At 38.4% G+C, this 16,125-nt stretch overlaps 1 protein-coding gene across 1 annotated transcript in view; it reads left to right on the top strand.

Annotated features, from left to right (window-relative positions):
• Positions 1-3,010: 3,010 nt before the first annotated feature.
• LOC125296550 (alpha-tectorin-like) overlaps positions 3,011-16,125 on the top strand; it is a 30,292-nt gene continuing 17,177 nt past the window's right edge. The window contains 4 exon segments of the mRNA XM_048246514.1: positions 3,011-3,060; positions 11,225-11,333; positions 11,457-11,477; positions 13,666-13,686. Coding sequence (XP_048102471.1) covers positions 11,282-11,333; positions 11,457-11,477; positions 13,666-13,686 — 94 coding nt within the window. The 5' untranslated portion in view covers positions 3,011-3,060; positions 11,225-11,281.

The following is a 16,125-nucleotide window of genomic DNA, read 5'->3' on the forward strand; positions in this document are numbered from 1 at the left end:
ATATGAATTGAAATCGCATTGATCTTTAGTTTGGTTGTAATTTCAACATTGTTTCAATATTTATTTTAATTGAAATACAATTGAAATTCCGCTGGTCTATAGTTAATAAATCAACATTGTTTCAATATTAACTGAGGTGCAAACTGATGTTAAATCAACATCGAAATCCGACATTGATTCAATGATTTATGGTTGACAATGTAATGTTGATTCTACATAGTTTCAATGCCCGTCTGCTATCTGGGAGTGGTTTTCAAACATTATGCGTGACTCGGACATCTAACTAAATGCAACAGGCTCATATCGTCCTCACATTCGCAAAATGAGGACCAGTGTTTTGTCAAATTGCAAATAGCTATTCTTTTTAACTATTTTTTTTATGATAGTATGAAGTGCTTTTTGTATAGGCTACTATCTTAATCTTGGAATATGGGGAGGGAAGTGGCGCGTCTGCAGTCAGCCAAATATGAATGTAATTCTGCGGCATAAAGCAGATGTATTTGTTTATTGTACAGAAAAATAAAAATGACATGTCAAGCCATGACATGTCATGACATGTCAATTGACTACATTGCAGTCAAGAAGTAGGGCAAATTAATTTACGAAACCAAAACGTGGGTCATAGTTGTCTAAGCCTCTATTGCGTAGCCTGTTAAAAACGTCGCCAGATAGTATTAAATCGGCAACAACATTGTTTTCTGCAGAAGCCTACCCAAGGCTACAGGTGAATTCTGAACAGTTATTTCTCTATTGGCTCAATTATCACACCACTGTTTTGATTTGCGTATTTGCTTTAATCCCAACACTGACAATAATGTAGACAGCAAATTTCGATTTTCGTTACCACCGTGTAGTCAAATCTTAAGCCATACCCAAGTAGCCTAAATCGAGGTAATGTTTAATTATGCATGATTTATTTTGTTATTGAATTCGTAGGCTGGGATTACTCTCGGCAACAATTATGTAATGGACGGCAGGCAGAGCGATGTACAGTGGCAGAGCGACGCACAGTGGCTGAAAGTGGTACTAAAGCTTCACGCAGCTTCACGCCGCGTAATGCGCGAATGAAGTGGTCATTTGAAAGCGATGCCCACTGTATGCTTATTTACGTAGGACGTTTATCGCTGCACTGCACTGTTTCCAAGGGGACCAGTTTCAGGGGAGCTCCACCTCATACATGAGTAGAGCGTCTCGTCACCAGTGATATGCTAATGAGTCCCAGAACGTCCACGCCCTTTTTCAGGTGAAGGAAGTAGGCACTTTGCTACTACTGTTGACAGAACAGTAGGTTACTTCAATGAGCAGGCACCATGCCTAAAAGCTGCTGTGTTGTATTTTGCAACAACAAAAAATAAGGATTTGCGGTTTAGTATGTTGCCACAAAAAGAAAGGGAAGGGAAAAGAAGGGGTTTGTGGCTCCAATCAGAAGAGAGAATCCCGATGGGAGGCTGTGGGACCCGGCGTCTAAATTTGTTTACGTCTGCGGCAAACACTTCGTTAGCTAAAGTCAGTCAGTCATGCTAGCTAAAGTCAGTTGATGTCCGATGTTAAATATGTCTAAACTAATAATGAAGGAATGAATGAAACTTTGCGAACTACTAGGAGCTGTTATTACATGTCATAGTTCAGCTCCGAGTTAGCCTGCAACACCTAGCACTAGTGCTATCATGGTTGCACTCTGCATGTTAAATGCGCTATAAAATAGCGACACCGGTCAGGACTTGGAAGAGAGTTTGTCTAACTCGTCTGCTGGCTGGCCATATACTGTAAAGTCTTATCCAAAGTACTGAAAAGTCTTATCCATCCTTTAAAGGTGCAGTCAGCCCAATATATTTTTGTCACATTCAGCATAATCTCCTCAAGATCCGTTAGCTGCCCGTTCCGTGAGTGCACTGTAAAGAAAGGCAGCCCAGGCAGCTCTCTGTAGGCAGCCCAGGCTCCGAAAACTGGAAACAAGCAAAGTGGGAACAGCCTCAGAGTTTCTCTGAGAATTCTGAAGGAAGGGCAAGTGAGCTACCTCTCCGGTGTGTTTGGTTTGGTTTGGTCCCAACAAGTATATTTGCAGGCACAAAATAAACTGAACTGACACACAGCACCCATGCACCATGTGTACTAAACAACTGATCCCTCTACGTATACAAATAAAGTTTTTAAGATTTTCACTCTGCGTTTAAGTTTGTATTAGTTTTTGGGGTCATTCTTGGCAAATGGTGCCATTTGAGGGTGTATTAAACCTCGCCAAAATGTTTCACTGACTTCATTGTTTTATCTGAAGAAGGACAATATATTGGGCCAGCTCAATAACAGTAACGGGTCGGATAGCAATAATGCCAGGGCAGCTAATTTGGCTAAAGTCGGCTATTATTACTCGTGATAAACAACAAGGTATCACATGGTGACTGCAAAATATAATTTTTAACATATGAATTAGCATATCTTCAAAATCACAAAAATGTTAATTTCTACTTTCAATAAGGGTAACATGGTGGACATGATACGCTTTACCACATCAGTAAGTTCATCACACAAAAGTGTTAATTAAAGGCAGACATTAACTCAGCTCCATGTAGTTGCTTTCCCCCCGATAATGCATTATACTTCTTGAGAGTCAGGTGACTAGGGAAACATTCAAAGGATTTTCATCAGAGTAACACGGGGAGAGAAAAACCTTGTAGTAAAACCTTGTTTTATATACCATAATCAAGCTTGAGAAAATAAGTATCAACCCATTTTTACACAACTTATACTTGATTATATCCTGGGGACACAAATGGCACTATTTGCCAAGAATGACCCATTTGAATTGTGTGCAAATGCAATAGTTTTTGTGGTAAAATGAGAGTTCATCACAACCAATTGAAACATAAGACAGTAACAAAGAGTTTACCTTCGTATCAGCAGCTTAAGAATGCTTTCCAGTAAATCTCAGGAACTGGTTTAGGCGTTAGGCGTCAAATCTACACCCTGTATAAAACAGATGGGCTGGACTAGACCTTACAGATTCAAAGGAAACTTGGGTGTGAAGAACAAGAGCGCTGTACAACCTGAGCCTGAATACTGGTAGGTGCACCTTTGAGTAAATTATTTAATTACGGTAGATATTCGATGCATAACTAAATTAGCGTCATCAAACAATTAAAAAAGATCAATCAATGGATCATACAGTTGTTACTGTGATTTAATCAAAATTAATTTATTCCTGATGATTTTAATAATGGATATTTAAATGTCAAATTGTGGAATCAATGTACATTTAACACCAAGGAATTTCAATACCATTGTTTGAAAACATCTTTTAAAACTTTTAATACAGATTTTACACAGAACAAGCAATATATTTCCAATGAAACAGTTAAGGTCCTATACAGCATATGCCAGTTGAATTTCAGCAAAGTCCACAATAGTGACAGAGAGAGCAAGAGAGAGAGTTGAAAATGGCCAGATTTTCCCTCACCAGTGCTGGTTCAGACCTCCATGGGGCCCTAAGGAAAATTCTACTAAGGGGCCCTCCTACCTGAGGGCCAAAATGTAACCATTTATTTTACAGTCGCACCGGACACCCCAGTGCTCCCAATACAATCCCATCCCTTTTGTCTACAGACGTTATATAGTTTGTTTGACCAATAAAGGGCTTGGGGAAAGAAAAATAATTGTGTGAATCACCTTCATAGCTATAAATGCCCAGTTTTAGGGTCTGGGCTGCTTGCTTTTGATGCTTGACATATCTGGTTGTGCTAGTAGCCAACTGGATGACTGTTTGTGCCTGTGACAACAGTAGTAGGCTAGGCCTACTTGCCAAAGACATGGCTGGACAAAGCTGGACTGGCTCCCCCTGATTACTTTGTAACGCGTTACACACAACACTGCTCATGCCCTGAAGGGGTAATACGGTTTCAAATTATTACAGTGCATGAAAATGCACTGTACTATTCTTCTTAGGCTTCTTCTTATTCTTATTCTTATTCTTATTCTTTCTTATACTGTTCTTCCAAAATTTCTTATTACAGTGCATGAAAATGCACTGTACTGTTATTCCAAGGCATTTTATTACAGTGCATGAAAATGCACTGTACTGTTATTCCAAGGCTTTTTACAGTGCATGAAAATGCACTGTACTGTTCTTCCAAGGCTTTTTACAGTGCATGAAAATGCACTGTACTGTTCTTCCTAGGCTTCTTCTTCTTATTATTATTATTACAGTGCATGAAAATGCACTGTACTGTTCTTCCTAGGCAACTTCTACTTCTTCTTCTTCTTCTTATTCCGCTTACCACTTTTTCCGTACACAATTTCTCTTGAACAGTTTAACTTAGAAACTTCATTCAAACTTTGTAACGTAGGTCTTCAAACAGATCGGGTTGGTATGACTTTTCAACTTTGAAACTTGTATACTTTTTAAACTATTAAAGAAAAAAATCCCCATAGACTTAACATTGCCTATTGTGACATCATAATACGGCCGTTAAGCAATTAGAATCCTATGGCAGGTGTTCAGGCCACCTGGATCAACTGCCAGTCTCAGGCTTTAAGCATACAAACTGGCCCTATTAAGACTACACATCCTGTTCAACTGCTTCCTCTGCCAAGAACTGTTTCAAAATAAAAGTCCTCACTACAATATTTCACTATTAACCCTTAGAACCCTAAGCTGTTTTTAGGGCATTTTCACTACCTTTATTCATAAGGATTTATTCTGGTCATTGTAAGTGGCACACACACATATTATATATTGTTTTTTTCAGCAGAGTCTAGGCTATCCAGATCTGCCATCATTTCATGTACTAGCATTGATTTTATTTTGATTTTTAAAGAATTAAAATATAAAAATCATATTATAAAAATGTGTATATTTTGACCTGTATCTCACCACAACAAGCTCATAGCTCTACATGCATTTCATGTGTGTGTAGGGCAGACTGTCCTGAAACGGGCAATATAATTGCCATGTTGGAGGGATACTCTGGGGCTGAGCAATTTACAGAAATATGTGGTGTGTGATTTACGGAAATAAATGCCATTATTTATTTAGCGATGAAAAATGACCATTCTGCGCTCCATATCTGTGACACGAACTGATCTGACCTGACTTGACCCAAGTTTGCCTGTTAGCATGTGTGACTATGGTGTATGCACTCATGATGATTCTCAACTTTTTACTGCATTGCCATGAACAAAGTAAAGGCAAAAAAGGTGTTTCTTTGTTGAACAAATTGGGATGCAATGTGAGCCTTGAATTGGATGCCATGCAGGAATTTGCTAGGATCTCAAAACCGGATTATGAACATGTTTTGCCATAGAGAAACACACGATAGCGTTGGATTATAAACATGCTTTGCCACAAAAACAGACAAAAACGTGGGGTAAGTCCAGCTATATGAAGTTATTATTTTGCTGTCACTTCGTCTGTTTTATAACCCAGAAGGGTGTATTTGGTATCAAATGATAGCTCTGTGTCTCCTCTTTCATCTAACATACGTGGCATATATATCCGATCACGGGTCCGCGAGTAATTACTCCGAGAGTAATGGGTGTGCAGCGTTGGTTTGTGTACATGACGTTAATATTTTGCAGTCACTTCGTCTGTTTTTATAAGCCAGAAAGATCGATATGGTACCAGTGGATAGCCCTGTTTCTCCTCTTTCATCTGATATGCTTGCCATATCTATGCGATCACGGGTTCGCGAGTAATTCAAATGAGAGTAATGGGTGCGCAGGTGAACGCCGAGAAGTATAGACTTTAAATATGATGCAATTTTATTTAATTTCATGATTTTTTTTAAATTTTCATACTTGATTGTACAGACAAGTGCGTAGTCTCTTTGGAAAGCCCCACTTCTTCTCTGTCATAAAATAAAGGTTTTATCTCGTTGTGACGAACAGTCGCGGAGCAATGTAACAGAGAAGAAAGGGTGTGTTTTTTGACGCACTTTGCGTCAATCGGGTTCTAAGGGTTAAACAATTTAACCCTTTAAACTACTGAACTTTTGAACTGTTCAGCCATTGTAACTGTTACTTGTCATCGACTATGACTCCTACCCACTGTAGCAAGTTAGCATAGTTAGCATGTTAGCATTGTTAGCATACTAGTTAGCATTTTTAGCAAAACTGCTAAAAATGATTAGCTAAGTTAGCTAAGTAACATGGTTAGCATAGTTAGCATGTTAGCATGCTAGTTAACATTTTTAGCAAAACTGCTAAAAATGATTAGCTAAGTTAGCTAAGTAACATGGTTAGCATAGTTAGCATGTTAATTAGCATAACTACAAAAAATGATTAGTTAGGTTAGCTAAGTCACATAATTAGCATAGTTAAGATGTTAACATTGTTAACATGTTAGTTAGCATAGTTAACATAACTACTAAAAATGATTAGCTAGGTTAGCTAAGTCACATAATTAACATAGTTAGCATGTTAACATTGTTAGCATGTTAGTTAGCATAACTACTAAAACTGATAAGCTAGGTTAGCTAAGTAACATGGTTAACATAGTTAGCATGTTAGCACTGCTAACATAGTTAGCATGTTTAGCAAAACTGCTAGAAAACATTAGTTAAGTTAGCTAAGTAGCATTGCTAGCATAGTTAGCATGTTTAGCAAAACTGCTAGAAAACATTAGTTAAGTTAGCTAAGTAGCATTGCTAGCATAGTTAGCATGTTTAGCAAAACTGCTAGAAAACGTTAGCTAAGTTAGCTAAGTAACATGGTTAGCATGTTAGCATTGCTAACACTGCTATAAAACATTAGCTAAGTAACATGGTTAGCATAGTTAAAAATCTTAGCATAACTGCTAGCAAACATTAGAGCCATTCCAACTTTCAGTTATCATCAAATATCTACCTATACACAGCCATTAAACTATTTGAATATCAACATTCATTAAACTTCCAGTCTGTCAACAACTTTTAAACTATTTACCTTCAACTTTTAAACAGTCTACTTTTAAACTATCTATTAAACTATCATTAAACTATCTATTAAACTAGCTGCTTATCAACAACTTTTAAACTATCTACTGTCTATCAACAACTTTTAAACTATCTACATTCAGCTTTTAAACAGTCTACTTTTAAACTATCAACTTTTATTAAGCTATGCAACCACCAAGTCTAAGTTTTGGGTTGCAATATACAGGTAGTGGGCTCTCTGTTAATTTTAATGAGTAGGCCTAAGCCTAAGTTACAGCATTTCTATCACAATTGACCAGACTTTGACCTTTGGTCTGCTTTTAACAAAATTCTGGCTATGATTGTTCCTTGTATTGCATCATGAGCCATCACTGTGCCTATTGCATTCTACTGTTGTTAGCCTTAAGCCTAGCTCAGTCATTATGTTATACCACATCACCCTCCATTAGAAGTGCAATGAGCTGCATTGAGCATAATAAACTGCATATTTCTAGATATTTTGGTGAAAGTAACTCAAAAGTAATACAATAGTAGTGTAATGCCTTACAATTCAGATACATATTATAATGTAACAAATTACTTTGAAAGTACAGTAATGAGTAATACATAATACGATTTTGAAGTAACTTGCCCAACACTGATGACAATCATCACTTTCTATGTATGTCTGTGTTTGTGTGTGTGTGTGTGTGGAGGGTCAATCAAATTCTATACAAATCACACAAACCAAATCAAGTTTTAAAAAATCGTAAAAGTGTCGAAATTGAGATTCTTCACTTAGTATTGGTATTGAAACACTAATGTTGGTATTGTGACAACAGGAGTTGGGGATGTGTCCCCACCAAAGCTGAGACCAAACCTATGCCCTTGTATGTATTTTTCATCTTTGTAACTTTTATACTTTTTAAACTATTAATTAAAAACTATCAAAATTTCCCCATTGACTTAACATTGCCCTTTATGACATCACAGCAATTAGAATCCTATGGCAGGTGTTCAGGCCACCTGGATCAACTGCCAGTCTCAGGCTTTAAGCATACAAACTGGCCCTATTAAGACTACACATCCTGTTCAACTGCTTCCTCTGCCAAAAACTGTTTCAAAATAAAAGTCCTCACTACAATATTTCACTGTTAAACAATTTAACCCTTTAAACTACTGAACTTTTAAACTGTTCAGCCATTGTAACTGTTACTTGTCATCAACTATGACTCCTACCCACTGTAGCTAGTTAGCATGGTTAACATAGTTAGCATTGCTAACATTGTTAGCATTTTTAGCAAAACTGCTAAAAATGATTAGCTAAGTTAGCTAAGTAACATGGTTAGTATAGTTAGCATGTTAGCATTGCTAACATTGTTAACATTTTTAGCAAAGCTGTTAAAAATGATTAGCTAAGTTAGCTAAGTAACATGGTTAGCATAGTTAGCATGCTAGCATGTTAGCATGCTAGTTAGCATAGTTAGCATAACTACTAAAAATGATTAGCTAGTTTAGCTAAGTCACATGGTTAGCATTGTTAGCATATTAACATAGTTAGCATAGTTAGCATGTTTACCAAAACTGCTAGAAAATGTTAGTTAAGTTAGCTAAGTAGCATGGTTAGCATAGTTAACATTACTAACATAGTTCGCATGTTTAGCAAAACTGCTAGAAAACGTTAGCTAAGTTAGCTAAGAAACATGGTTTGCATGTTAGCATTGCTAGCACTACTATAAAACATTAGCTAAGTAGCATGGTTAGCATAATTAAAAATCTTAGCATAACTGTTAGCAAACATTAGAGCCATTCCAACTTTCAGTTATCGTCAAATATCTACCTATACACAGCCATTAAACTATTTGAATATCAACATTCATTAAACTTCCAGTCTGTCAACAACTTTTAAACTATTTACCTTCAACTTTTAAACGGTCTACTTTTAAACTATCATTAAACTATCTATTAAACTAGCTGTCTATCAACAACTTTTAAAATATCTACTGTTTATCAACAACTTTTAAACTATCTACATTCAGCTTTTAAACAGTCTACTTTTAAACTATCAACTTTTATTAAGCTATGCAACCACCATGTCTATCCTTGCATCTCCGTAGTAACTATCTCTGTATTATCTGTTTTAACTATACATGATATTTTATATCACCACTTTAGCATTTTCATGCACTGGTAATTCCTTGGAATTGCATTTCCAGATAATGTATGAGACACTATACACTGTCACTAACTGTCACTAGCTTGACTCAAGGGGAGATGGGGGAGGGAGTCTTCATTTTTTGCGGGGCCCTACACAACTTCCGTAACTTGCGTAGTGTGCCTATAGGGAGAACTGGCCCTGGTCCCTCATCAAAATGTGAGCAGGATTTGTAGCATCATTTATCTTGCTTGTGTGACCTGACGCTACAAATGTTTAGCAAGAGACCAGTCTGCATCATCAAATATGAAGGGTGGGTGCCGGTTGGATGTCACAAAATATAAATAAAAATGAACCGAACCTGATGGTGTAGGATGGGCAGGGCATGATTGACAGCAGATGTGCAAACTAAAAGCAAAGTCTTTCTAAAAGTAAATGGAGGTGAATTAATTTGCATGATGCTGAAATAAAACATTAGTGTCCTTTTAAGAGTGTCAGTTTAAGAGGAACCACTCTTAAGCTATTAACCTAGAATTAAAACAATGTGTGTGTGTTATTAATATGGATTTACTCTTTTAAGTTGAAATGAAATCACATTTATTTGCCTTTAATAATTTTAAATTAGATGCACAATGATGATTTATATGAATTTACTGATGTTGTTTTAATTTAATTTTTGTAACCTTTTGTTACCTCTAACCCAGTGGTCCCCAAACTTTTTCTTCCGAATGCCAGCTCACTATGCCTGGCTCCAAGAGAGGGCCAGAGACTCGGAGTAGTTCTATATCAGTAACCATAAATAGCTTAGTGCTGTGAACAACAGCAGTCTACCTTAGTTGAATATTCTATTACATTTAATCATGGCCTATTGCAATTTAATACCATTGTTAGCTGTGTTTATATTGTTATCATGCCATATCAGTGTAAAATTAAATAATACTAATAAAAAAAATGTTTGCATTCCCAAAAGTATTAGCAGGGAGTCCCAAAAGTATATTTTATTAAAAAATGTGTGAACTGTGAACTGAATTCTGTGTCTTTGCACAGCTCAAGTTGTGAATATCCTACAAATAATTTAAAGTTCTCAAACTATGAGAATTTTATGAAGTGATGAAGTGGTCTGAAATGACCACCAATCTAACTTTCAGTCACCTGATGAGAACTTTGTGAACTCTTTGTATGAACATTTGAACGAGTGAATAAAAAATAGAAATAATTATCCCAGAAAGTCCCAGAAATATGACTTGAATAGAAGTTAGTTAGTTATTAACAATTAATTGATACATTTTTAAAATACTTTGAGCACTGATGCAGTCAGCATAGGCCTCCTACATTGTTTGCAGGTAGGCCTACATTTCATTCCGTTTTCGATGGCAAACGCAAAACAGCACCAAAACAACCACCGGTGGACAAAAAGAGTATTACATGTGTACTGTTCTGACTCGCCATAGAGAACGAATGGGGGAAATTGCGGAGGTTTTAGTTTGACGATGTTGTACTCCCGTGCGGGCCGGGTGATATATACTACGGACATGTTTTGGGGGGCCACCCAAAATGAGGTGGCGGGCCGTAGTTTGGGGACTACTGCTCTAACCTAAGGCCATGCAAGATTTGTAACACTAGCTCAAGCTTGTGGGTTCCCCAACGCACAGATAAGCTTTATAGATGAGACAGAGAAATGTATTTTAGTTGACTGGGACTAATCACATAAATAGAATTTCTGAAGAGAATTGGGTCATTAGTGTCAGCCCTTTGTAACAAAATCAGATGATATGATTGAAAACACTCAAGCTAGACAGAGGTCTTCAAACAGCATGACCAGAGTGCTGTCAATCATAGAAAAAGGGCAAAACCCATTCAGTGTTTCAGTAAGGGCCAATGAGACTAGTTACCCTGTAGAAGTGTGTGTGTGTGTGTGTGTGTCACAAGTGCTCCAATATCAAGGTTGCATAACACCAGTGACACCAGCTGGTAGGAGGGAGAATTGAGGAGAATGAAGGCATAAAGAACAAGTTTGAGACCAGCCACTACACATAATAGGAAAATAGACACAGAAAAGAAGAAACATAGATGCACAATTAATGCTTACTATCTTAATTATCAGGGTCTTACACTCTCTGGCAACAAGGGTAATTATGTCATTTTTTATCTGAACAAAAGACTAAATATGTCTCTATATGTCTAGATATTAGAGGTCTGGACCCTATCCTATTTGTGAGAGAGACCAGGTGCAGCAGTCACCATGGGCTTTGCCGTTTGTGTGTGTGTGCTATCCGCAGTGATGCTGATGATGGGTAAGGCCTCCTGAAGCTGGTTCAGGCACATTCCTCCACTCACACTGGATCTAACATTAGATTTCATTTACAGTATTTGTGTTCTTTCTATTGATGCTAATATGCTATGTTCTTTTTTAACAGGTGAATTGTCAGTGGCACAAGGTAGGCAATGATTTCAGATTAATGCAAATGAATGCATTTAAGCCACAGTTTCAGCTCTAGCTATGTAACTTTTATGATAAAAATGAATATAGCAGAGGAGATGTTTTAATATGTTTGTGCCAACTGTCGGAGTGTGCATTATTATATATGTGGCAAGAGCGGTATTTTAGATAGCCTGACTACGCCACTCTGGGAATTTCACCCAGAGAAGTATTGATTCAATTGTAACAAGATTAAGTAATGGCACACAAGTTCGTCTACTCAGAATGCAAGAGACGTGGTTCCATCCATAAAAGTATATTTATTAACAAATAGTTACTACAAAACGACTAACAGATAGAAGGATACCAGGGCTGAGGTTTACTGGGGGAGGCAGATCACCATAGGCCGGGGGAATCCCAGGAAGCCAACCACTTACACGTGCACGCACACACACACACACACACACACACACTACACACTGCAAGAAAGATCCACTGCAACGAGCACACGTGAACACAGCACACAGGTATGGGACACCACCACCTCAGGGGTACTTCTACCCTCCCCTTGGGCTCTCAGCTCCTGGAAACAAAATAATAAATGGTAAACACAAACACACACATAACAGTGGTAGGGTACCACAATCTCGATCTGCAGCAGCATAGGTGGCCTCCTACCAGTGCCAAAATCATAAACCAACAGCAAACACCACAAGACACAAATAACAAACAATGAACATACACATTAACACATGGTTACGGTCATACACATTAATACACGATTACATTCATTCACGATCACGCCAGACCAACACTAAAAGCAGGTGTCTGCGCCCGCCACTGCCGCTAGCTTCGGTGCCACAGCACGCGAACGGTGAAGCAGGAAACAATATCTTGACAACGGATAATACACGGACCAAAACTCAGCAAAGCAGCAGTGAGCACCATGCACGTCCAGATGACTTAGGCCCACAACACCTACAATACACGACAAAAATAAGATTAAAACCGGACAAACATGAGAAACAAGTTAAATACCTCAATAGGCTACATACCGGTGTAGCAGCGACTCATCACTTGAGGCAGGGTGTATGTTCCTGAGAGTGCACCGTGGTGGAACAAGCCATGCACCAAGACATAGGGATGTGACGCTCGAAACTGACGTTTCGAAACAGTGTCGAGCTTCCGAAACGCAAGTGTTTCGAACAGTGTTTCGAAGTGTGGTTCAAAACGCCCATGTCAGGTGACCATGGCTTAGTGAGGCTTCGTGGTGTTTCAATTTGGTTTGGACAGGTGGCACACTTGCTGCGCGAGCCAATTACCCGAGTAGCCTAAACACCTGTTTGATCTAAATTACAAAGTCCCAGAATGCTTAAAAGTCATTCAAACACATCCTATCTTTGTGGGTTTTTTGTGAGGAGAGAGATTTTGAGAGATATAGCGACATAGAGACATATAAAGATATAACGATTTATAGTGCACTTGTGATTGATAGGTTAGTGATATAGATTAATTGACAGGCTAGACAGACAGTGAGCGATAGTTTAGATAGATATAGTCTAGTGACGTTAATATTTAGATAGTAGCAGAAGTAAAAAAATATATGACTGATGCCTTTATTTCAAGAACAGCTGACCCTTTGAAATACTGGCAGGAGAGGAGAGTGGTTTATCCAAACCTAACTGTGATGGCAAAAAAATATTTGTGCATGCCAGCAACAAGTGTGCCTTGTGAAAGAATTTTTTACAAGGCTGGGGAGGTTTATTCAAAAACAAGAAACAGATTAAATGCCAAGACGGCAGAACAACTGTTATAATAAAAATGTATGTTGACATACAAAAAATGTGTTGTTTATTTTTCCCATGTTGTACCTGATTAGTCTAACCTGCTTCACATGTATCCTTTAATTCCCTACAACATGTTCCAAAAAAAACCCCTGGGCCATAAGCATAGCCTACATTTTAAAACCATTGTAGCATTTTCCTCTCCAGCATATTCCAAAGGATAATGTACTATGAAACTGAAATAACAAAACATCTAACTGGCAGATATAAAAATGTTCTAGTTACTGAACGCATATACTAGTCTGGCCTCCTGAAGCTGGTTCAGGCACATTCCTCCACTCACACTGGATCTAACATTAGATTTCATTTACAGTATTTGTGTTCTTTCTATTGATGCTAATATGCTATGTTCTTTTTTAACAGGTGAATTGTCAGTGGCACAAGGTAGGCAATGATTTCAGATTAATGCAAATGAATGCATTTAAGCCACAGTTTCAGCTCTAGCTATGTAACTTTTATGATAAAAATGAATATAGCAGAGGAGATGTTTTAATATGTTTGTGCCAACTGTCGGAGTGTGCATTATTATATATGTGGCAAGAGCGGTATTTTAGATAGCCTGACTACGCCACTCTGGGAATTTCACCCAGAGAAGTATTGATTCAATTGTAACAAGATTAAGTAATGGCACACAAGTTCGTCTACTCAGAATGCAAGAGACGTGGTTCCATCCATAAAAGTATATTTATTAACAAATAGTTACTACAAAACGACTAACAGATAGAAGGATACCAGGGCTGAGGTTTACTGGGGGAGGCAGATCACCATAGGCCGGGGGAATCCCAGGAAGCCAACCACTTACACGTGCACGCACACACACACACACACACACACACTACACACTGCAAGAAAGATCCACTGCAACGAGCACACGTGAACACAGCACACAGGTATGGGACACCACCACCTCAGGGGTACTTCTACCCTCCCCTTGGGCTCTCAGCTCCTGGAAACAAAATAATAAATGGTAAACACAAACACACACATAACAGTGGTAGGGTACCACAATCTCGATCTGCAGCAGCATAGGTGGCCTCCTACCAGTGCCAAAATCATAAACCAACAGCAAACACCACAAGACACAAATAACAAACAATGAACATACACATTAACACATGGTTACGGTCATACACATTAATACACGATTACATTCATTCACGATCACGCCAGACCAACACTAAAAGCAGGTGTCTGCGCCCGCCACTGCCGCTAGCTTCGGTGCCACAGCACGCGAACGGTGAAGCAGGAAACAATATCTTGACAACGGATAATACACGGACCAAAACTCAGCAAAGCAGCAGTGAGCACCATGCACGTCCAGATGACTTAGGCCCACAACACCTACAATACACGACAAAAATAAGATTAAAACCGGACAAACATGAGAAACAAGTTAAATACCTCAATAGGCTACATACCGGTGTAGCAGCGACTCATCACTTGAGGCAGGGTGTATGTTCCTGAGAGTGCACCGTGGTGGAACAAGCCATGCACCAAGACATAGGGATGTGACGCTCGAAACTGACGTTTCGAAACAGTGTCGAGCTTCCGAAACGCAAGTGTTTCGAACAGTGTTTCGAAGTGTGGTTCAAAACGCCCATGTCAGGTGACCATGGCTTAGTGAGGCTTCGTGGTGTTTCAATTTGGTTTGGACAGGTGGCACACTTGCTGCGCGAGCCAATTACCCGAGTAGCCTAAACACCTGTTTGATCTAAATTACAAAGTCCCAGAATGCTTAAAAGTCATTCAAACACATCCTATCTTTGTGGGTTTTTTGTGAGGAGAGAGATTTTGAGAGATATAGCGACATAGAGACATATAAAGATATAACGATTTATAGTGCACTTGTGATTGATAGGTTAGTGATATAGATTAATTGACAGGCTAGACAGACAGTGAGCGATAGTTTAGATAGATATAGTCTAGTGACGTTAATATTTAGATAGTAGCAGAAGTAAAAAAAATATATGACTGATGCCTTTATTTCAAGAACAGCTGACCCTTTGAAATACTGGCAGGAGAGGAGAGTGGTTTATCCAAACCTAACTGTGATGGCAAAAAAATATTTGTGCATGCCAGCAACAAGTGTGCCTTGTGAAAGAATTTTTTACAAGGCTGGGGAGGTTTATTCAAAAACAAGAAACAGATTAAATGCCAAGACGGCAGAACAACTGTTATAATAAAAATGTATGTTGACATACAAAAAATGTGTTGTTTATTTTTCCCATGTTGTACCTGATTAGTCTAACCTGCTTCACATGTATCCTTTAATTCCCTACAACATGTTCCAAAAAAAACCCCTGGGCCATAAGCATAGCCTACATTTTAAAACCATTGTAGCATTTTCCTCTCCAGCATATTCCAAAGGATAATGTACTATGAAACTGAAATAACAAAACATCTAACTGGCAGATATAAAAATGTTCTAGTTACTGAACGCATATACTAGTCTGAAATTTCTAAGCACCAGCAGGGAGTCGAACACCGGCCGAATGCAAGTGTGTTAACCACTGAACCACGTGGCTGTGGACGAAATTTTGCGTTCCATGTTGGCTATTTATATTCTTCGTCTTAAGTAGTTGTGCTTCACGGTCAAAATGTAATGTTAGCAAAACTGGCCACTAGATGTCACCATGGAGTTACGTGTGTCGGATTGTTTCGAAACCTCGACACATTCCGGCGCAATTGCTTCGAACGTTTCGTTGTTTCACAAAGCCTCGTTCTGCCCCTACCAAGACAGCATGGAGGCCAGTGAGGCAAGCATGGATGGTGCTATAAAACCAGGATTGCAGATATTAACCTCCCGAAACAAGTAACAACGGT

This window comes from Alosa alosa, chromosome 6, assembly GCF_017589495.1.
Source record: "Alosa alosa isolate M-15738 ecotype Scorff River chromosome 6, AALO_Geno_1.1, whole genome shotgun sequence".
Taxonomy (NCBI): Eukaryota; Metazoa; Chordata; class Actinopteri; order Clupeiformes; family Clupeidae; genus Alosa; species Alosa alosa.